Consider the following 23933-nt stretch of genomic DNA (forward strand, 5'->3'; position numbering starts at 1 on the left):
CATGTTAGCCAAGTTAAACTTTGCTTGACTAAATAAACATTATTAGCCTAGCCTACTAAATAATAGTTCAAGAACCAAAGTCACGTTCAAAGGTAACTATAGCAACAGTACGCCTCTAGAGCGATTTCCATTTAGTGTCAGACTGAAAGCCACAAATTATCACTTTGTTACAGGCTTCACTGTTTGGTTTAAAACGCCTATACGCCGCTTAGATATAGGCTAGTGTGCTAGAGGCGTCCAAATAGTCTTTTGAAAGGAACCTGAGCGCTCCGGAAAAAAAAACCTGAAAGTCGACCCTCATGAAAATCATTGTGTAATTCCAACACTGATATGGTTGTTAGCCAACAGGTGTCATGTCATAAATTCACCGGGAAAACGTCCTGACATACGTAGCGGCAGGATCAGCAGTCGCACAATTTCAGATTGCAAGCAAATAGATGAACCCAATTTAAGTCAATTTTATCACTTTTAAAAACAACAAAATTGAAACAAGGTGATTTACAGCAGAGATATAAAAAACAACAATATAAATTGAAGAAACAATACATACATATAGACAACTAAAAAAGGAAAAAATACAAAAGGGGTCATTATTTAGAATAATAAACCTTCAACTAACTAATAAAAAATAAAAATGACACACCATCAAGAAAAAAAGGGAACCTTTAAACTGGATTTCAAAGCCGCAACAAAGAGCTATATTTGGACGATATTGTGTTTTTCATTTACTGCAGATTTTCAAACCGAAATGTGTTTCAACTGCGAGGTAGTGCGACTGATGTTCAAAGACTGTTGGAGTGCGGGTAATTCAATATTTGAATAGGGATGCAAACAAAGGCGGTGTCAGTACAGGTGGGACACGTTGAGCTGGCTCATGCTCAATAGAAAGATGAATTCAGATTTTCAACCAGCTACACTTCCAATTCACAGCATTCACAATGCACTTTTTTTTCATAAATGCTCACAAAAGAAGAATCTCACCTTAGGAAATTTCTTCTTTCATCTAGCATCCTCACTCTAGATATATGACATTATTTTCTTTAAATCTTCATTGAAATGTGTGTTGTGAAGAGCTATGGTTTACAGTGAGACTTGACTTATAAAAGCCAGTAAGAATGCATTATATAATTCATGCATTTAATGAAAACAGATGAATGGGGTTGGTAACAAAACAGACTTTGACTCAAACCAAAAGCTTTCAAAATCACAAAGACGATTTGTGATGTTTGTGAGTCACTCAACATAAGAACTTCATTTGAGGGAATTCTTCATAGTTGACGCATTTAGAAACTCTGACTCACTAGCAACAAGGACTAGCATCTCCGGTCGCGTGTAAATAAAAGCACCGCTTTTACCTCAAGAATTCACACAGTACATTCTTACAATCCACACAGTACAATCTTACAGTGAAAAAGTCACTTTTAAAATACGTCATGTTTTGTTTTCACACCCCAAAACATTTGGACTACAACTGCATATAGCCTACTAAATGTCCAAAATGGCAAAACTCCAATCTCTCTTGCACTGGGATGAACATGCAACAAAAGGTAAACAGATGATGAGCCAGATGTGGCAGATTTTTCCACCAATACAAGACTTTATCCTTTAAAAATGGAAACCTGTTTTATACAGCTCTATTTAAGCTGATGTTAATGTTCCTGAATATTTTCCTGCCTTCTTCGTGGCTGTTTGACTAAGCAAAACATAGTGCTTATCTTCAGAAGAGCTGTTATCTAATCATCAGTTTATGGGGTACTGAGAAATATCTGTCACAGTGAAAGATATTTGACTGTTTTGATTTTTGTGTAGCTCGGAGAAAACATTCTTTATACTAAATATCTATAGCCTGGATGCCAGCCGAACTTAGCCCCGCCCACAACATTGGATGTCGGGAAGTTCGGTCTGAGCTTGATCCGTTGTGGAGCATCTATGCTCGAACCAATCAAATTGTCAGGGCGGGTTTTGAGTATTTGAGAATTGAGTATGACGACGTCAGGCTAAAATATCTATATTACCTAGGTGTGGTCAATGGGAACAATACAATGGCATCATGAAAAGGTCAAGTCCCCCCTAAAGGCTTGTTTGGAACAATAAAAAGCAGAGAAACACTATGGATAATAAAATGATAAGCTACCACAATCTCTTCCTTACGAGGTCTAATTAGGTCTAACCTCTTCCTTAAGTACATTATGGAGCACTCTTCCCTACTTGAAATCCTCAAATCACCTCTTCATATATTGTTTCAACCACATTAACCCAATTATCTCAAGCCGATCTCACAGGGAAACGCAACTATGCTACGAGGTAACGATTTCATTTGAATTTGTATGATTATTAGATAAAAAGTAAGCATTTCCAGCCCTAACCCCACCGCCCATCACTGGGGCGAAAGCAGATCATATGAAAACGTGTGTATTCGATTGTTTGAATTAATAAGAATTACCACCAATTCGCTAAAAAAATATAATATAAAAATATGAAATAGTTACAAATTGCCATGAGATTATCGATTATTTCATGCCCTGGAACAAAAGTCAAATAATTTTAAATGTTAAAATAAAAATAAATAGACTGTTTTCTATAGAAAATGTGTAATTTTCCCTCTTTTTTCAAAAGTTGTCATTATTTTAGCACTCTATTTAAATTATAGAGAAAGCTAAAGGGGTACTTCAAATGGGCTTTCAATGAGACTTGGTAGTAGAAATGTGAAAAAAATCGGTGGTACTTGACTATACACTCTAAAAAAAAGTCTCGTAATCATAAGGGAACCTTTTTTAGTGCTATATAGCACCAATTTTGGTGCTTCAGTGGTTCTTCAGAGGTGCTATGTAGCACCTTAGTCAAAGAACCGGTGAAGAACCTCTGAAGAACCGGTGAAGAACCTCTGAAGAACCGGTGAAGAACCTCTGAAGAACCGCTGAAGAACCACTGAAGCACCAAAAATGGTGCTATATAGTACTAAAAAAGGTTCCCCTATGATTACGAGCCAAGAACTATTTTTGGTGCCATATAGAACCTTTTTTTTTTAGAGTGCAGAAAAAAGAAAAAAGGCTGTTGTATTCCCTGTTGGGGAAACACCCATAATGCACTGGGCATGTTGCCATCCAAGGCCACTGCCAATCTGCTGTGGATATGCTTACCAAAGTCAAATACCGCCTTGCTTTAGTAGGAAACACTTCTTAGCAAACTTTTAGTCATAATGGTGTCTACTTGTATTGTTCCCGGGTGCAATGATTCAAAGAGTAAACGTTTAGTGGGAGTGTGTTCATTTCGTTTTTAAGAGAAGGATCCAGCACGTTGTGTTAGGCAGCGGCTAAAGGCTGCAAAGAATCATAAACATGGAGAGAAAGCATCTGAAAAACCTCTGTGTTTTCAGTCAACATTTCATACTGGATGACCACGAACATCAGTGTTTTAGGCCAAACAGAAAGAATAAAAAGAAAGAAACTGCGGTTCTGTCAGTTCTGCCCAACCCCCAAAGCAAAACACCATTGTGTACAGGCAAGAAAGCTGTTGCCATAGTGTTTAATTTTTTACCATAATTGTGTTTAAAGAGAAGACAAAGTACAATACAATTGAGTGATACACCTTTCAGTGATATACCTACATTTACAATAACTGTTTTGTTAATAGTAATAAAATATATAGATATAATTTTGATTAAAATCATACATCATTCAAGGGGACAGAAAATATATTCTTAATGATGAATCACCTATAAATAGAAAAAGAGTTTTTTTTTTTTTTTTTTTTTTTTTTACAGAGTTCTATATTAACTGGATATGCTGTGTGATATTTGCTCACGGATCAAATGAGCACACATCTAATGGCTGACGTGTTTTAAAGCCCCGAGTCAAGAACTTCATGTTGCTCATGGTTATGATGGTGGTTGGGTGTTGTGGTTGTATCCAGGATACACACATTACTCACAACAAGTAAACTGTCTTGGCACTGTCTACTCTGCAGAGGAAGAGCGTTCTTAATTTAAACTATGGTGAATTCCTAACATAACCTTCCTTAAACTTGCCACAACCAGCTGACATTCAAACACAACCTTACACAACTACCCTTTACTATTGCCAGTGCTCAACTCACCTCAAATGAAAGACCTTCAGTGATCAAACAAACCGCAACTGGCATACGACAGAGTCTCTTAAAACTGACATGACCTTTTGTGTAATCCTTATCACCTGCTTATAGTGAAGAGCAACCGGTAGCACTGTCACCAGAATTCACCTCATAAAACCCCAAACGAGTCAGTATACCCAGAGCATAGAAGGTACATACTGAGGTTTGAACAATAGCTTGAGCACAATAGCTCAATTATACCACTCAAAAGTTTAGGGTATGTCAAATTTTGTGTTTTTTTAGAATTTTTTGTTTGTTGAATTTTTTACAAGTTGCATTTATTTGATCAAAAAAACAGCGAAAACAGTAATATTGTGCAATATTACTACAAGTTAAAAATGTATTTTCTGTTTCAATTTAAAACGTAATTCGTTCCTGTGATGTCATCGCTGAAATGTTCTCCATTACTCTCTGGTCTTTAATGTCTCACGATCATTCCGAAATCATTTGAATATGCTAGTTTGGTGCTCAGGAAACATTTCTGATTATTATCGATGTTGAAAAAAGTTGTGCTGCTTAATATTTTAGTGGAAACTGTGATACAATTTTTAGGATTCTTTGAATAGAAAGAACAGCATTTATTTGAAAAATAAATCTTTTAGAACATTATAAATGTCTTTACTGTCATTTCTTATTTGTTCATTGCCTCCTTGCTAGGGATGTGTGACGGTGAGGAAATTTTCCCACTGGTTAACCGTTAAAATGTACAGAATGACAAACTCGCTTATATTAAACATAGAACTAAACTAAGGATGCATGATATATCAACCACCACATCGGCCGATATATGTTCATTTTTAATGTCATTATCGGCCCCATAAGAAAATTTGGACGATATATTAAATCCAATATATTAAAGCCGATAAATAATGGATTATTTCCTTCAGCTGAGACACTTCAGATGCGCACTGTTCGCCCGCCATAATGATTTTGAATTGCTTGAAATATGATTGAAATCGCTTAAAAAAATAGGGGTTAAGTACAACATGTACAGCGCAAGTCTGTCATATAGGCTACATACAATTATAATGAGAATATTATAATTATGTGCTTGGGTCATGGCTTTTAATGATGCGACTAATATATATATATATATATATATATATATATATATATATATATATATATATATATATATATATATATTTTTTATTTTTTTTTTTTTATATAAAAAATTTAGATTTAGGTTTATCGGCCAATATATCGGTTATCGGCTTCTCTGTTATCGGTACATCCCTAAACAAAACGAATAAGATGGCATTATTAACACAGCGAATGAGCATGGCATACACTATAGGCCTAATATAAACTCCTGCTGCTGATCTGTGCTGCGACTCTCGTTTGGCTTACACTGAATTGAGAAGATGTGTTTAGTTTCTCTAAGTGAACTAAATGATTTTTATTTAAAAAAATCAAAACACGGGTGGGGGGCGGTGCCACAGTGGAGAAGGGATGTAATCATTGTGCAGATGAACACTGTGTATCACCGGTAACACAGACTATCTCAGCAAGCCTACTCCTTGCTGAATAAAAGAAGGAATCTTACTGACCCCAAACTTTTAAACAGTTGTATAAATACTCAGAAATAGTTACAGTAAAGTATCTGTTAGGAAATAAAACAACTCATAAGATGATGTTTTTAATGCAGGAGCATCTACAAAAAATGTCCACAACACGCACTGGAGTTTCAGGTTTATATAAGACGAGACCATTGGAACATGCAAAGCTAGTAAACGCTGCCAAGGTCTCTCAATGCAGCGTAACCTGTCCTCCAGCGCAACAGCCCTCATTTACCAGTCAAACAAGCCCTGAGTACATATCTAACGCCCAAGGGCCAAAAATGAAAATTCTGTCATTAATTACTTACCCTCATGTCGTTCGACACCCTTAAGACCTCCGTTCATCTTCGGAACAGAAATGAAGATATTTTAGTTGAAATCTGATGGCTCTGAAAGGCCTCCATTGGCTCAATGGCACGTTACACTCTCAAGACCCTTAAAAGGTACTAAAGACGTCGTTACAAAGTCCATCTCACTACAGTGGTTCTAAAATAACTTTATGAATCGGCGACAATAGTTTTTGTGCGCAAAAAATAAACCTAAATAACGACTTACATAGTGATGACGATTTCAAAACACGGCCTCATGAAGCTTCGAAGCGTTATGAATCAGCGAGTCGATTCAGCGGTTTGAATCGCCAAATTTCAGCAGTTTGGCGGTTTGACACGCGATCCGAATCATCATTCGGCTCATTGATTCATAACGCCGATTCATAAAGTTACTTTAGAACCACTGTAGTGAGATGGTACTTTGTAACGACGTCTTTAGTACCTTTTAAGGGTCTTGAGAGTGTAACGTTCCATTGAGCCAATGGAGGCCTTTCAGAGCCATCAGATTTCAACTAAAATATCTTCATTTATGAGTCTGACGGGTGTCGAACGACATGAGGGTAAGTAATTAATGACAGAATTTTCATTTTTGGGTGAACTAACCCTTTAAGGACAAAATCTCTCTCAAAAAAAAAATTCTAAAGGCCATAATGACTATAATGTTATATTAAAATGTTAATGTTGAAAGATTTGGGATGCACTAGGCTACCTGTTTCAGCTGCATATATGCTCATTGAAAATGAATGCATTTTAGTACAATGCAAATACATAAAGAACCATATGTGTGTACTACTGAACATTACATGATTTGTGTCATGTGCAGGTGCGATGGATTGCGTACAAACCAGTAGGGTGTCGGAATGGTATGTGTTCATACTTCTCATCCAACCACATTCAAATTTACTCTTTCCGGATAGGTTTCTTTTTTGTTTCGTTTTTTTAACGTTGACAAGCCGGAATGAAAACAAGCTGAAATGAAATAGGAGTAACGAGGCTATTTTTAAAATGTAAGGAGTAGAATGTACAGATAATTGTGTGAAAATGTAAGGATTAGAAGTAAAAAGTCAGCTGAAAAAGAATTACTCCAGTTAAGTATAGATACCCAAAATTTCTACAAAGTATTTGTACTTCGCTACTTGACACCTCTGGATAGAGCCACTAAGTCGGCAAAAAATAACATGTATTTGTCATTCCACTAGTATATAAATCTTTAAAAAAAAGTTATTTCCTTTGCTGAACAAAACGGAGCCAATGAAAACAACAAGCCATCAAAAGCAAGGTTGTCTAAGAATTTTTTTTATTCTTGATAACGTGAGGTGAGACAGAGACATTTCGTTAGAACTTCTTGATACATGCAAATAATATGCCATTCAAAAGCACAAATAAACACACATTATGTAAATTATGGCTTTCAAGTCAGTATTCGCCGTTGGTAGAATATGGTCCCAGGACTATTGTCTGAAGTGACAGTAAGCGAGGACACACCTATGGACACTGGTCACCTTTCCACACCTCTAACTATTTAAACAGACTGACAGATAAAAGGCAGGTTTGAAGGTTAGGGTGTGGGCTTTGCCTTCATGCCTACAGGAAAATGTCCCTGCAGCTCTTAATGGAAGACTAGCTGATAACAATGTTTTCAGAATGTCTTACAGTACAACGCCTTAGGCTAGCCCTGTCAGGACAACTGAAACCAGGTGGCTCCTTCTAGACACTAAGAATAACAATTTGCATTCTCGGCATACCAGTAAGACACGTCTGAATATACGTATGTATGCTTTTCAACCTGTAGTAGGAGGACATTGACATTGACATTCATAAAAATAAAAGGGATGATGCATTACATCAAGTAAAAAGCCCTTAAACCAAAGAACACAATACAGGATATACTACAAACGCCTGCCAGAATTGTGAATCAAACCCAAACAAAGTGCTTCAAATGAATGAGCTTTCGCCACAGGCAACAACACACATCTGCAAGCCGAAACGTCATTCTGCACTGGTCAGACCTTAAAGGGTTAACTCTGTAGTTTCAACACACCCAAGAAAAAAAGAGAGAGAGAGAGGGAGGTGTAGAGGGAAATTGAGGGTGTGCAGCACATGTGTACAGACAGAGCAACAGTACACTGGACAAACGCTGACCGATACAATCAGAACACTAATACGTGACCTTTTCTAGCGTTTAGCACGTCAATTTTTTTTCATCTTACCTTCGCCTTGCTTTCTTCGCTGCATCCATCTCCACACGGCTATCAAGGTGGCCACATGCCCCACAACAACCAGGGTTGGGAACACGGTTCCAGAAGGGTTTACCGGCATCGGACCTGGAATTGAGTTTGTGAGCTCCGCTCACCAGAGCCAGGCTGGAGGTGAAAGGTGAGGGAGGCTAGGGGGAGGAGGCAGGGGGGCTTTAAATGTACCCAGCAACAAAGTTTCTCCTAGTACGAAAGCTCTAAACGACAGCTGCCCCCCCTCCTGTCCTTTTTTATTTTTTCTCCCTGTCTCTCTTTCTCAGTCCGTGACTATGCGTTTGAGCTTCCTCCACCTCCCGCCCTCCTTTTACAACCTCTCTCGCCTTGACCAATAGCTCAATGCCTGCGTGCTTTTTGTTTCTGTGCTCCGTTTCAGCACTCTCGCTCATTTGCTCTCTGCAGCCTTATGATTCAGAAGAGATCATGTTTCTGCATGGCAACTACAGCTGTTCTCTTATAATCCATTGTAGGAACTTTTTTCTTCTCTAGTCAGTCTTGAGTCTCCGACTCTCAAGTTAATAATACATGAGTGAGGTTTGTTTTGGGGAGTGCACACACTCATACACACACACTCACTTGCCCTCAGCAGTCGATAAGAGTCTGTATCTACCATATTACATAATGTCTTGTCACAAGGTTTTCTGGTCAGCAAAATAAAAAGAAATGCACTGGATCAACTATTTTGTCTTCTTTCATGATAGTTTAATGGAACTGTATATAGCATATTAGAGTGATTTTTTTTCGCAGTTTTTCTCATTCATTATGTAACAGCACTGTACTTCCAGCAGAAAATTACTTCCATATGTTTTCAGCCATGTGCTGTAACTTTCCAGACACCCCCTGCAATTAAAAGGCCCCCGTGCATGGGTTCTCATTTCTAAACAGCAGGAACGCAACACAATGCCAAACAGACTGATAGATGTCTTAGACTTCCTACCGACAAAGAAATGACAAAATATTATTTTATCCTCTGCAGGAGAGAGCTATTGCTCTTGCTGAACCAACAAATCTATTATTAAAGGATGAAAACACAAGAACATGCAGAAACTACAGCAGTTATCCACTATTATAGTAATCTTGTACTTAAAGTGTGGTGCTAAAGGTAATTACTCCAGAATGTTTGTATCCAAACAAATAGCTCATGGCACACCCAAAGTCATAAAACACTAACACACACCCACACTATGCGCATCTACTATTACATTAAGCAATGTACAAAGCAATGACATTAAAATTAAACTGGCACAAGCACCGCCGTTTTAAAACAATGACCATCTTGGTGATCTATGGCCATGTGACCAAGCAGGCGTCACAGTTCTACACTACCGAATAAAGACACCGCAAATAGAGCTGGCGACACATTACGGGACTCGTGCTATGCATAGATGAGACGACGGAAGAGTTTAAAAGTAGAAGAGAATCCAGGTCGGGTATGTAAGTATGCAACAACCCCAGATACCCGTCACTCACTGCTGTGGTTGTAAAAACGTACACGCCAACACACACACAACCTACCAGAAATTATCTTCCAGGTTACTGGGAATAAAACAGTGGCAGGTGAAAGGATGGGATAGAGAGAGACAGACAGACAGACAGACAGACATTAACTATAAATAGAAAGACATTAACTTGATTAGCTGTAACTTGCAAAACCACACCCAGGCTAGTTTACAGGGCTGAACTGAAAACTGCTAATGGATAGAACCAAAATGGCGTCCTCTACAGGCCACACTCTGACCGAACTTCCTTTTAAGTGTTGTACAGTTTCACCTGCCATCCATTTCTCAGGCATGAGATGGATAGCAGGTGCGATACTCAGTAGAGATGGAGCAGGACACCAGCAGAACGGAATGCGTTCTGAATAAATGTAAAATTAAACACTTAAAATGTATCTGTAGTCACGTGAAATTGCTATGTACACAAAAACAGCATTATTAGGAATAGCAGTTATGCAATGCAAATTATATATCAGACACAAACGTTCCCATTTGCTTAAGCAAGACCCCCTAAACAAGGGTCCAATTCAGTGCCCAGTTTCAATTAATATGCACTTAATATCGTCCACAAAAATGAGAAAAGTTCTACAGTTTCAACCTACCATCTGGTCGAGATCGGCAGCAACAGCAGCAGAGGTTCATGTTGAACAAAATTGGCCCTTCTATCGTTTCTCAAGCAAAATACTGACACCAACTGCTAATGTAGCACATCTGACCTCAAGACATTGTATGCTGATCAAACCCAGAGGGGCGTACAGCAGTCAGAAGAGGGGAAAAAAAAAGATAAAACATGGAAGGAAACAGGGAGGGAGAATAAGAGAGAAAGAAAGAGAGAGAGAGAGAGAGAGAGAGAGAGAAGAAAGGGCCACGGGTTTTATTTAATCCAAATGTTTTCCGCTGTGGAAACTGCATCCATGAAACGGTGAAAGTTCATTATACACTTAACTATATAAACATAGCAAATGGATTTATTTTCTTACTATTTTTCAAGAAGTATATGGAAAAAAGACTATGGTGCAAACCAGCCTATATAACAAAGATCTCATTGTGTAATGCCTCTGAAGTCATAAAGCAGTGGGACGTCCCTAAATTTGCTAGAATTAGAAAATAAATGGGAACCTCAACTACTGGGTTTGCATCTGCATTGCCAGGCAACTGCAATTCAAGTCTGCTGTGGTTTGTCAAATAGAGTTTTGCATTAAAACCTCAGAGTTTCAAATTCTACAGGGATCGGTAAAGTGGATGTACCAAAATAATAACGCTTTGCAGGAAAGAAATATTGCAAATGGCACTAACAACCTAGAGTAAAATTGGATTTGGGTAGCTTTTGACCATAACTGACACCACATAACAACCAAACATATACTTTTCAAAAAACAATTAAATACATTAAAAAATTACATGCAGATGTGTGCCAATGTAAACTGCAATAAATTAAGTGATGTGTGTTTAGTTTATAAGATAAATAGTCATAATCCAATGTCAATCAATTAAATTACATTGGAGCATGTTTCAGAATCAGAAACTTGTATTTAATAAAAAAAAAATCCTTTTATATTTTGATTTATTCAAGTGTTCCTTTAAATATGCAAATCAAATGTTGCCTACCTTGGCCTTTCTGGATCAGATCCTCCATGAAGGATCTACCATCATCAATCTCCATTACAGCTTGTTTAAAGCAATAAGTATGATTTACTAAAATGAAATGACTTGACGGACGACAGCGTTTCCCTTTCGTCTCTCTGACCCCGTTTGTCTTTATTTCACTCTGCACTCTGCGCTAAAGCTGGAAATACGTTTTTTGGTAAGATTGAGTTGGCAACATCTTAATGTGATCAAGACTACAGAAGCAAGCATGTTTCTTGCCCATTTTCAAAAGAAGGAGAGAGAGGGGGGAAAAATGAATGGACTTTAATTGGTCTCAGGTCTACTTCTTCTGTGTCATTTATCTGCCTGGGAAAAGGAAACTTCTGGAGCAAAACATAAATGGTTTCTTTTAAAATAGTCCACTGCCTCTGACAGTAAATGTGTCTCGCCCCCATGACATTTTACGAATTAAAGGTCTGTCTTAACTTAAAAAAAAAACGTTTCTGTAGGTATATGTGGACAGGAGGTGGCAGTATAGAGTCAAGCAGCTGTCCTTATCCTGGGAGGGGGTGTAAACTGCATCCTGTGCCATGACCTAGGACCTCTTTGTGCTGTTTAAAACTGAACCAAGATGCCAAGACCTTTACAGTTGTTAAAAAAAAAACCTGTGCCTTTAAAGTTCTTTAACCCTTAAAGACATCTGTTATGCACATATAAAAGAAACTAATAAGACTAAAATTAATAAAACTAAAAAGAAACTATAATTCTATAATGGAAAGTTAAAAAATAATAAATAATACATAACAGATTGTCAAGGATTGCAAGGTACGTCAAATAGAATTTTGGCTATTTTATGTTAAAGGGATAGTTCACCCAAAAATTTAAATTATACCATAATTTACTCACCCTCAAGCCAAGTGTATATGACATTCTTCTTTCAGACAAATACAATCTTGAGTAATATAAAAATCCAAGCTTCATAATGGCAGCCCAAAGTTTGAAGCCCAAAAAAGTGCATCCATCCATTATAAAAAGTAATTCATCTTCGGGGGGTTAATAAAGGCCTTCTGAAGCGGCTTGATGTGAAAAATATCCATATTTAACACGTTATAAAGTAAAATATCTAGCTTCCGGCAGACCGTCTTCCATATTCAACTTACGAAGAAACGCTAACGCTACGTCCGACGTCATTGTCGCGCTTTCCCCGTAAGTTGAATACGGAAGGCGGTCCAGCAGAAACGAGATATTTTACTTTATAACGTGTTAAATATGGACATTTTTCACACTGATTCGCTTCAGAAGGCTTGTATTAACCCCCCGGAGCCGTGTGGAATATGTTTATAATGGATGGATACACTTTTTTGGGCTTCAAATTTTGGCCTACCATTCACTGTCATTATAATGCTTGGAAGAGCCAGGACATTTTCTAATACAACTGATTGTATTTGTTTGAAATAAGAATGTCATAAACACCTAGGATGGCTTGAGGGTGAGTAAATCATGGGGTACTTTTCATTTTTGGGTCCCTTTAAGGATTGTTTTACTATTTGTCCTCTTAAAGGCAAAAGTTTCCCTAATACACCCTTCAGAACGCATCATTTTCAGATTTCTCTGTGGGCGGCTGTCCTTTTGGGCTCATAAATCGCCCGTCTCTCTGAGAGCGGCATGAGGATTCCAGCACTCATTTTGCCTCAATTAGGGTGTTATCGATTTGCCACGGGCTCTTTTGTCTTTTTCGAAAATGCAACAAAGCAGCTTCTGTCGCTGGTTCCTGGAAAAGGATTTCCTTTCACAAAAAGTTAAAGTGAAAACAGTTTCTCCAAAAAGTGTTTCTCTTATCAAAAGCCTAAGTCACTGTAACGTAAGAAAGCAGTCAACCTACTACCTTCAAAGTGCCTGAGGAAAGAGAAGCAAGACAGAGAGAAGAAAGACCGCACAAGCATGTTAAGCACCTCCACATGGGGGTCTTTGCTCTAAAAAGGGCACCGCAGACCCCTCTTCTGCAGAGCTCAGAAGGTCAGAACTCTGACATATGGACACTGCATTTCTGAGACACTCTTTCCCCTCTGCAGTCACTGCAGACATTCCAGTTGAACAAAGTCCTGACCCTATCCATATTAAGGTCATCTGATTTGTTCAATTGCTTATACACTAAATAATGGCTAGGATGCGATTTTCACGGTAATACTGTCATCTCAACACATGCAGTCTGATATACTTGAGTTCCTATAAACCAACAGAGATGTTTTGTATGACATAACTTCATATAACTTTACAAGCTGGTTACACTTTCAGTTCTTCAGAATAGTAAAGCCTGAGGCACATATATTAAACTAATGAATGAAAGGGTACTGAAATGTAGTAACAGTGCAGCTGAACCTGTTTATCATATTATTTCTTAAACTTAAACAAGAAACTACAGCCAGAGTGTAGTTGTACACATGGCAGAAGTTCACTTTATCAGAGTAAAAAAGAAAAAAGAAAAATAAAAGATTAATATGAGCAGCACTTTTTTCCCTACATTGTCCTGAATCAGCCATAGTAGTTATAGGGATGGGGCTACATGCCTTTTGCTTGAGAGACGTATATGTCCTTTACACACATTTGTTTTTGTATGTATTTCTGTATACTGTAGGCCTATATATAAATAATTTTTTTTTATTAAATTTCCTTGTTACAGCCAATGCAGCAGAAGTGTACTTGTTAGTAACTTAAATAACCCAAACTTAGCACAGCTGAAATGACTAAAGCAACAAAAATACAGTAAAAGTGTGGGCTAAATTCAAGTACTTCAGCTCCATTACATTGTAGACTCAGACACACAAAATAAAATAAAATAAATAAAACAATAAATAAAATAAAATCTATATCTATATCTAAAGATCTAAAGAACTAGAAGCACTTCAGGCCCCATTACATTGTAGACTCATAAAATAAAATAAAAATAATAATAATAATAAAAAAAAAAATTATAAAATAAAATAGGATGCCACAGTTGTGTTCACTACCTCTTAAAATTAGAAACTGATATTTACTGCAAAAGCCCAATACCCAAAAGTATCATAAGGAAATCATCTCCAGGGCTGTCTTCAAAATCAGACTTGGGATGTTAAGTTTGATGGATGGTGAAACACTGTTAGTGGAAACTTTGAACAGGGTTTTTTCCCCCACTGCCATGCCAGAACCAAACAATCAACACCACTGGACAGTATGTTTAGGCCCAAGGGGTTTCATAGTCAATAAAGAAAGAGACAAGAGGGTTAGTGTGTACAGAGTCAAGAACAAATTCTCACAAGACTATACAATGTATAAAGGAGGCATTTTGAAAGAAGAATGCCACAATGCTAAAAAAGTGTGTTGTAAAACTACAGTAGCTACAGTAGCTGTTTTACACTGTGTGAAAAACGCTACTTGTTCCGAGGCGCCAAATCAAGTTTAAGAGAAAGGAAAATGTTCTTAGGTAACAAATGACAGACATGAAAAAAATAAATCTCTCCTTATGTTACCAAAACCAACTTTGCACCAGAATCGTTACCTTGTCTCGCAAAAACATAGTTGGAGGCGTAATCATGTTAAACTACAACAGCTAATTGCAACTATCACATTATCAGATAACAGTTATTTAATTAAATAAAAAATAAATATACAAATTATTAAAATGAAAAGAATTATAAATAATAATATTTATTTTAGTGATTTTAGATTTTATTTGAAATTGATATGTATGCTGAAAATAAGAGAAATGGTGAACACTAAATGCACCCTTTAATTTAAGAAACACTTATTTAGAATGTGTTGTTTGGAAGGCCAAATTCATAAATCAACATCATATGCTTCATTTACAGTAATAGGTCACTCAAATACAAGCATGCACCAGGAATAGAGGATGCTAATTACGACTCCTTGTATTTCATAATGGATCATTAAACCTAATGAAAGGTAAATGGCGTAAGTGCTGAAAGAACAAGTTTCCCTGTTTCTTGCTTCATCTCCCTTTAACCGTCGCTATGATACATACAGTACATATACAATCATACGTGTTAATGGATGCTGATGGAAAATACAGCTACGTTACTAGTCTCTCAAAGGGAGATATAGACAATGGTGCCTATGTTTGCAGTGTCTGGCAATATATAAAGCCTAACTCCAAATGTGTGGAAAGAAACATGGCTTACAGATCACCCAGAACATTTTTTTCATGGAACAACTTGGACTAGGGGTGTCTGTTTCACGTCATAACTTTTACAGTTATATTAAATACTTTGAATAATGCATCTGTGTAAGTATGTATCTCAGAAACTGATATATATTATATACATTGTGCATAAGGCATAATGAGAGCTGACTTTTATTAAAACACACATCGCCTTCTGGAGTTTAAAGCTGGTTATATTTGCAATGATTTAAAGTGCAGAATGAAAGAAACGAAGGAATCCCTGACACACCCGTCACCAGAGTATAACAGTAATAAATTCAATAGACATTCTTTCGTGATTTCAAACACAATTTTGAAATTTTCAGAGACACTTGTGCCTTGTCTGCAACTCATGAAGAGATTATCTGTACTCTTGTTCCTCAAAAACATCTCTATTCATTAGTCGCAGCTTTATTTAAAAGAGAATGAATTATCATAATAAATCTCACACAAGGTTTAAATATGCAATATGTCTCCCATTTAAATTCAGTGTTTCAAGACCTCAAGTTTCACAATATGTTCAGATTTCAGAATTTGGCTAAAAACCGGTACACTCCCTGCTGGAAAATACCAGCATATGTTGTTGTGCAGTTTGTAAATATGTTGATAGTGTGCTGGTATATCTCTACCAGATAAACGCTCACACTTCTAAACCATCAAGACCACATTAGTTGACAACATTAACTTACAATAACTAAACTACCATGACCTACTTTGTTAGTTTCACTAGAAAGACGAAGCTTCAAATCTGTAGTATATAGCCTGACACTAACAAAAAGTTCATAAGATGATGGTTTTTGGACACAACATACCATAACACCAATATAGTTTTCTTTAAAGTACACTGTAAATACTATGGTATGTAAACAGGGCTTGACATTAACTTTTTTTGCTCACCAGCCACTGTGGCTAGTGGTTTTCCAAAGTTACTAGCCATTCAGCATTTTCACTGGCCACAATACACAATTTACTGTTTGGAAATTACATTTGATGTGATTAAAGTTGACTTTGTTATGCCTAAATTACTTGATTTTGAGTCATTTTACTTGATTTAGAAGATTTAAACCCCTTTCAAACTTCAAATGCAGAGTGACCACCCAAATTCAGACTACATTGTATATCGGCTGGTATGTGCAAGTGGGCAATATGAGCATAGGCTAATATGAGAAATTTAATATGATATGAGTTATTTTTGTTTGGCTATATAAAAGAACAAAGATGCAAATGAGCAAATTACAAAAAGAAATGTCAGATACAGTAGGATTCTTTAATATGTACACATTTGTTTAACATCTGTAGTTGTTTGATTAACATTAATGACAGACATGTATTTAATTGGGCTGGTGAATACATGGACGTAATATTCTGACACATATCCAGTTATTAACCACCTGTTTACGTACACTTAAGCCATTACCAACATGCGAGATACTCCACACAATGGACATTTTGACATCTGTGTGCGTGTGTATTTGACTATTCAGGCGCAAGGAGAACTGTTTGCTCGTGCAACAGAGAGAGCGCACGCGAGAGAACATTTCTGTTGTGTGTCGTTCAGCGCGATTCCACCTATCCCACCTTCACTAACTGCAAGTTAATCAATAAAGAATTGTAACTGAATTGTAATTTTGTGATACGACGGTCTTGGCATTTCATTTGGCTGTTGGCTGAAATTATATTCAACCCGCCAAAGTGGCTAGTGGGAGTGGCTGCCTTACTCGCCACAGCTGAAATCTACACGCATTTGGCGGGCTGCCGCCTGCCGGGTGTTAATGTCAAGCCCTGTATGTAAATATGGCAATCATGCTATAAATCAAAGAACCATGATAATAACAACTAAAACCATTACTCTACCATGGTATCATTACAGTACAAGGAAAACCAGCATGCAAGTTCATGCTGGATGGAGTACGTGAGGTATTTGTTGAGAAAATCTACATTTTCAGTGACTTTTGAAATGTTATTTTTGCTTAAAGGTCCCATGGCATGAAATTTTTATTTTATGAGGTTTTTCAACATTAATATGAGTTCTCCTAGCCTGAATATTGTCTCCAAGTGGCTAGAAATTTTGATCAGAGTAAACCGAGTTCTGGGTGTCTTTCTCTGCCTTTGAAAAAAATGACAGCACAGACGAGCTGATCTGGAATTTCCCTGTTATGACGTCATAACAGGAACGGTTACCTCCCTTTCCTCCGCCCAGAGAATTTGGCACGCCCATGCAAGCGCTATATTTGTCCTCGAGAGATCATGGCTTGTGAACGAGTGAATGCTGGCAGTTTCTCAGTGTTTGGATGTACAAATGAAAACAGAAGTCTTTTTTCAGTTCCTTCTAATCTGTGATCAATGATTTCTGATGTGTAGCTAATTATTCAAGTTCACACAGAACTGTATTATTCGTGCACACACTGTGGCTTCTCTCTCTCCCAACAGAACAGTGTTTTCGTGTTTTCTATCTTGTGAGTCAGTGTTTTTGTACGTCCTCGTCGCGTCTATCTGCTCTAAAATGTGCATACAGTCGTGAGTAACTCAAACAGTCAGTTCTGCTCAACATCGGCAGAGCTACATCTTTAGAGATAAACCTCACGCACGCCGAAGCTCGTGCTGCACTGACCGGTCGGCCTTCAACATCACCGACCGCCAGTACTGCATCTGGCCCACAGCGGAGGCGCCTTATGTGGCGCAAGATTAAGCAGAAGGGGGGTAAGCGTGAGGGTCTCTGGGCTATGCTAGCCAGCTATCACCACAATAAACTGGATTACATTCAGTTACTGCTGTTGTGTCTTTGTTTGCGCTGTGTACTCAATGCGCGTCACTGACGCTTTTCTTATTATAGGAAAATATCTAAAAATAATGCTAGAATCAACACTTACTCGTAACTCGTTCAACTTGACAGCTGTAATGGTACATTACATGTTACAAAGTTGGCAGAATAAGGATGAAGACGGACTCGGCGTGACTGGGACTCGTGTTTATTCAGAACTCTCAGATACAAACACAATAAAATTGCGCTGACAGCGCTCTCACAACTCTGTACAATATAACTTTGTTTGTTAGCAATCGCTCCGTCTCTTGTCCGTGATGTCCGGTTCGCAAACGTATCATTCTTTTGAACCGGTTCTTTTTAGTGAACCGGTCGAACCAGTTCACCAAATCGGACTGAATCGTTCTAAACTGTTCGAGTCTCGAGTCAGCACTGATCCATAATTGACTAAAGTTACTAACTTTCTGACATGAGTGACAGTCCCTCCGACTAGAAATAAACTAATAACCTGATGTATATGCTAGGAAAATATCTTCAACATTTCACTGAACTGTCACTTAAAATATCTTCAACATTTCACTGAACTGAGACGTGCTGAGAGAAACTGATGAGAAGTGAACTCAGGTCCATCCGTCTCTCTGGCAGGCTCGTGCCTGGGTGCCTCGTAGACCTCGTTAAACCACGCCCCCTCCGCTACAAGATCTGATACTCATTTCAAATGCAAAGATGTCAGCCAATCACAACAGTGGGCGTTTTTACTGAAGTCTCACAGCAGACACGCCCCTTGAAACAGAGCATTCAAGCCAGAGGGCAAACATCAGTATAGAAAAAATGCCTTTTACCGTATTTCTAAATTATGACATTTTATGATGTAAAAATCATACTAACAATATAAGTACACCTCAGGAAACATTATAAAATAATAGAAAAATGCCATGCCATGGGACCTTTAAAACTGGTTAAAATAGTATTTAGAAAAATGGTGAAGGCAAATCGATTCCTCTTGAGAAACAGACACAAAATTAACATCTACCAAGAGTCTCAATCAGCTCCCTAGTTCAGTAGTCAGGGCACTGATCAGGGAGTCAGACATTTTAAAGTCTCAATCGCAGAATCCTTCCAGTGCACTACAAACGATCGCTCCCTAAAAAGTCCCACAATGCACCACCAAACCCATGGTGCATCGATGCTCACTATGCTCCCTTAACGGAAGTTTTGAAGCGCAAAACTTAAATTACGTGAGCCAACTCGACCGATAACGACACGCAATATATGTTTTTAAAAATAGAAAACATTATTTTATTATATTTCAGGATAAACATACATCGTTAGACAGATAATGAACACAATCTAGCTATCATTTATAATTTATTTACGTCTGAAATGTTGCATGTACATGTAACAAGCAAAGTATTTATTATAATCTACTTTAAATAATATTACAAGTAATGTCAGAAAGATATCAGCTCTGCTGTTGTTCATAAATACCAGTAGTGATGATGTACAATGAGGACGTTGTCATGTCGCTGGAAAAAGAGTTTCCCAATGTGTAGTGAGCCAGCATCCTTTACCGTCCTTACCAGTGCCCGAATTCGTGAACACTATATACTGATTCACGAGATCGGGAGCTAGGGAGTTGATTGAGACGCACCCCAAGTGAAAACAGTCAATGCTTTTCTCAGGAGCCAAGCCACAAGTAGTGCGCAAGTCCATCTGTAAGTCATTGTCTGACGCTGAAACTGATTTAGGGTGAAGCTGGGTAAACAAAAACCTTGTGTAGTCTAAACCCCCCGAAGAAAGTGTGCTTAAATCACGCTGATCTGCAAAGTCTCAACCAGGCATATCTCATCAGTCAATGACAGCATAAAATGATTAGACGCACTTCATACAAATAAGCCAAAGCATTTATAGCAATGAGCAGTATGCCGCTGTGCACACTTATATTCATATTCACTGAGAGATGCTGCCTTTCATTTTAGACCTCACACTAATTTGAGTATCTCTCAGACAGTAGCTTTCCTAGTTACTATCAAACACAAAGAGCATTGAAGAGGACAGTTCATAAAACAAACTGTATGAAAGGAGCTCATTGAAAGCCTCTGGCAGATAAAGTGTTCCTAAAACTCCAGTTTCCCTTCGCAACTGGCGCTTCTCACGCATTCCAACGCTTAGTTTATGGGGTGGAATTTATTGCACATGGTTGCTCTCCAAACCATTCAACACACCCCTGCACTCTGACATTATGGGGCAGTGCGAAAGAGCTCAAAAATAGGACAATGGGTATGTGAACACACAGAAACACACATTTGTATCTAATTTTTGTTGTAACATACTACAGTGTAAACTGCAAAATATAAATATAAATATGCGTATATATTAACACACATCGTAACCATGGACATAGCAAACATTGTGCAAGAAGGCGCACAATCTGAAGGGACAAGGAAACTCTCTTTGAAATGAAGTCTATATTTTCAGACACTAAACACATTGAGCAACTGATTTATGCTTTTGGGAGTTCTCAGATGCAGTCTACATATTTTGTATCGAACTCTTACTTACGCAACACAAATTTCATAAATCAATTATATGCTACTTTATACACCCCAATTATCCAATTATAGATCAGAACAGTTATGCGTGTTTCCCAACATGTCTTGCATCCCAAAGCAATGCAACCATATTATATCCATGAAATAGTAACAGCTATGACACAAAACATGTGGCATAGCAACATTCTAAATTCAGTACTTGCAATGCGTATGGGTAATTAAATGGACAGTTTACCTAAAAACTGTCATTATTTACTCACCCTCAAGTTGTTTGAACACAAAAGAAGATATTTTGTAGAATGTTGGTAACCAGATAGTTGACGGTTGCCATTGACTTTCATAGTAGGAAAAAAATACTACTGAGTCAATGGCTACCGTCAACTGTCAACTGCTTACCAACATTCTTCAAAATATCTTCTTTTGTGTTCAACAGAAGAAAGAAACTCATATGGGTAAAAATTGGGGGTGAGTAAATTATGACAAAGTTTTTGGGTGAACTATACCTTAAAGTGTTCTTTCATCTTGGTTAAAGAACACTTGTTTAAAATATAATCTGTCTTTCTATCTGTCAAATTAAAAAAAAAGCATATGAAATGTTTTTCAAAACATTCAAACAAGGTTTTGTCTTGACTTTGCTTTTCTTTCTTTTTTTTTACTTCAAATTCATATTGTCTGAATCATGTTTGCTTGGGAAATTAAAAGGCATTCTTACTGTAATTCTTTTCTGAAAGCATACTCTGGTGTCTAACAACAACATTTATAACTCCTTTCACAATATAGCACAGCTTCTCATACCTTATGGGTTAATTAAACCTGTTAAAATTAGTTTCAGTCTGAACTACTGAGGCTTCCAGCTAAACAGCAGCCCATTAGCTCAAAATTAACTTATCTAGAAGACTGTTATGTCAGAGAGGGGAACCTAATATAATCTAAGCAGGGGCAGGAAGAGATCCATGGCAACGGGAGAGGATGCAGGAAGGTACAGCGAATGACTAATCAGCCCAATACCCTCATGAGATGGGCGCTATTTGGCCTCGAATGTGAGCGAGTGAGTCAGCACTCTGAGCGCCTGCTGGGTGTGGTCCATAACGATCCAGTGTTGCCACAGCAACCTAAAATGACCCATACGGACAATGAGTAATGGCTGAAGGTGTCCAAAACAGCAGTCATGGCCAAATGTGGCATGGTGACTAGCAACACTGAAAAAACAAAGAAGAAAAAAAAAAAAAAAAGCTAGACCTTTTCCTGGAATGCTTCTTGTTTCAAGTTAATCTAAATACAACCCTAGTGGGATGTTTATATATATATATAACTATACTACACATCTATTAACATATTTACTGACATACTGTTTGAGACTTACTGATAAATAAGTTAATTCAACTTTATTTCATTGCAAAATGCACATTTCTTAATATTAAGCCTAAAATGTGTTTAATATCACTATTAGTAAAGATAGTATGATCACTGTATAATATCAGTCTTTAAATGCAAGATATTTAGCACAGTCAAATATACTTTAGAATATCTTTAGTTGGACCTCAGCACTGCTTCAGGATAACTCAAGTGCAATAAAGGGATTGTTCACCCAAAAATTAAAATTACACCATGATTTACTCACTCTCAAGCCATCCTAGGTGTATATGACATTCTTCTTTCAGATGAATAACCCTCATGGTTAATAAAGGTCTTCTGAAGCCAATCGATGGGTTTTTGTAAGAAAAATATCCATATTTAAAACTTTCTAAAGTAAAATATCTAGCTTCCGATGGACCGCCTTCCGTATTCAACTTACGAAGAAAGTGTAACACCTTGCACCGTTCAAAACGCTTATGCTACATCCGACGTCATACACATACACAAAGTCAGTTGCGCTTCAGAAGGCCTTTATTAACCCCCCGGTGCCGTATGGATTACTTTTATAATGGAGTGATGCACTTTTTTGGGCTTAACATTTTGGGCTCCCATTCACTGCCATTATAAATAAATGTTTTAATATAACTCTGATTGTATTTGTCTGAAAAAAGAGTGTCATATACACCTATAGGATGGCTTGAGGGTGAGTAAATCATGGGCTAATTTAAATTTTTGGGTGACTATCCCTTTAAGAACAAAATGAGTTGTTCCAATTTAGCAGACTCTAAGTATACCAAACTAATTTAGTATACCAAAAGTACAATTGTATTTATATTGAGTACATAAATATGTTAATGTATTTGTAGTGTACTTAGAATAAAATAAATGTATTTCAAATACATTTTAGTATATTTATTTTTCACAACAGAATAGAAAACACTGAATAATGTTTGCTGGATCTAAATAATGCCAGCTTCAAAGCTTATTTATTAGGAAAATGATCCTATTATAAGCTAATGGAGTCATTTATGGTTTGGAAAAAATTATTTTGATTGCAAAAATTGATTGCATTTTTTGCATCTAATTGAAATATTATTGAATTTATAGTGACATTGCTGAGTCATAGCATTTAATATATAATTTATCATATTACTGAACATAAGCCTTTTCAGCACTGGTAGTACATCAATTCTGATCTTATTCTGGCACAGACAAAACTAACAATTTTATTTGTACAAACCCCTATACTTAACTATTCAACTGTGCAATTCGTCCTGCACCAGACATGAACGATATCTCAAATCATACAGTTACTGACAAGAGGTATTTAACTTTTCAAAAGATCAAACTTACGATTTTTGCCTAGCAAACCATAAAACATTCCAAAGAATCCCATAGATAGACTTAATATCAGAGGACTTGGGGATGTGTTTGTCTGCCCAGTAAGAAACCCCCAAGCAACCATCAAACAATGCCCTAGCAACCACCCACAACACTAAGTTTTCCTCAGGCCTACATTTTTCTCTTATATTTTCCTCAGAAAATGTACAAATGTGATTGTAAAAACAATGTTTCTTGAACCAATGACTTCTAATCTAGTTTGCACCTCTGATTTAGGACCAGTATTCTAGTCAAGTACTGCAGTTAATTTCTGGAGCTTAAACGGTTTGCGGTACATGGAAACTTCATCCTTGATATGAACGAGGGGAAAGTTCAGT

The 23933-nt window shown here is 37.3% G+C and overlaps 1 protein-coding gene across 9 annotated transcripts in view; it reads right to left on the reverse strand.

Moving 5' to 3' along the window:
* The window catches only part of pleca (plectin a), a 150623-nt gene that overhangs the window by 55852 nt on the left and 70838 nt on the right, over nucleotides 1-23933 (reverse strand). Inside the window, exon 1 of one of the 9 annotated variants that reach the window (XM_079829005.1) lies at nucleotides 10367-10507. The exons of 5 other annotated variants lie outside the window; for them this stretch is intronic. In XM_079829005.1, the coding sequence (XP_079685131.1) occupies nucleotides 10367-10406 (40 nt within the window). In that variant the 5' untranslated portion in view covers nucleotides 10407-10507. Of the gene's footprint in view, nucleotides 1-8226; nucleotides 9805-10366; nucleotides 10508-23933 lie in introns of those variants that run through there. 3 more of the 9 variants (XM_079829003.1, XM_079829011.1, XM_079829008.1) reach the window with 3 other exon arrangements.

The sequence above is a fragment of the Gobio gobio genome, assembly GCF_949357685.1.
Source record: "Gobio gobio genome assembly, chromosome: 11".
In the NCBI taxonomy this organism is placed as follows: Eukaryota; Metazoa; Chordata; class Actinopteri; order Cypriniformes; family Gobionidae; genus Gobio; species Gobio gobio.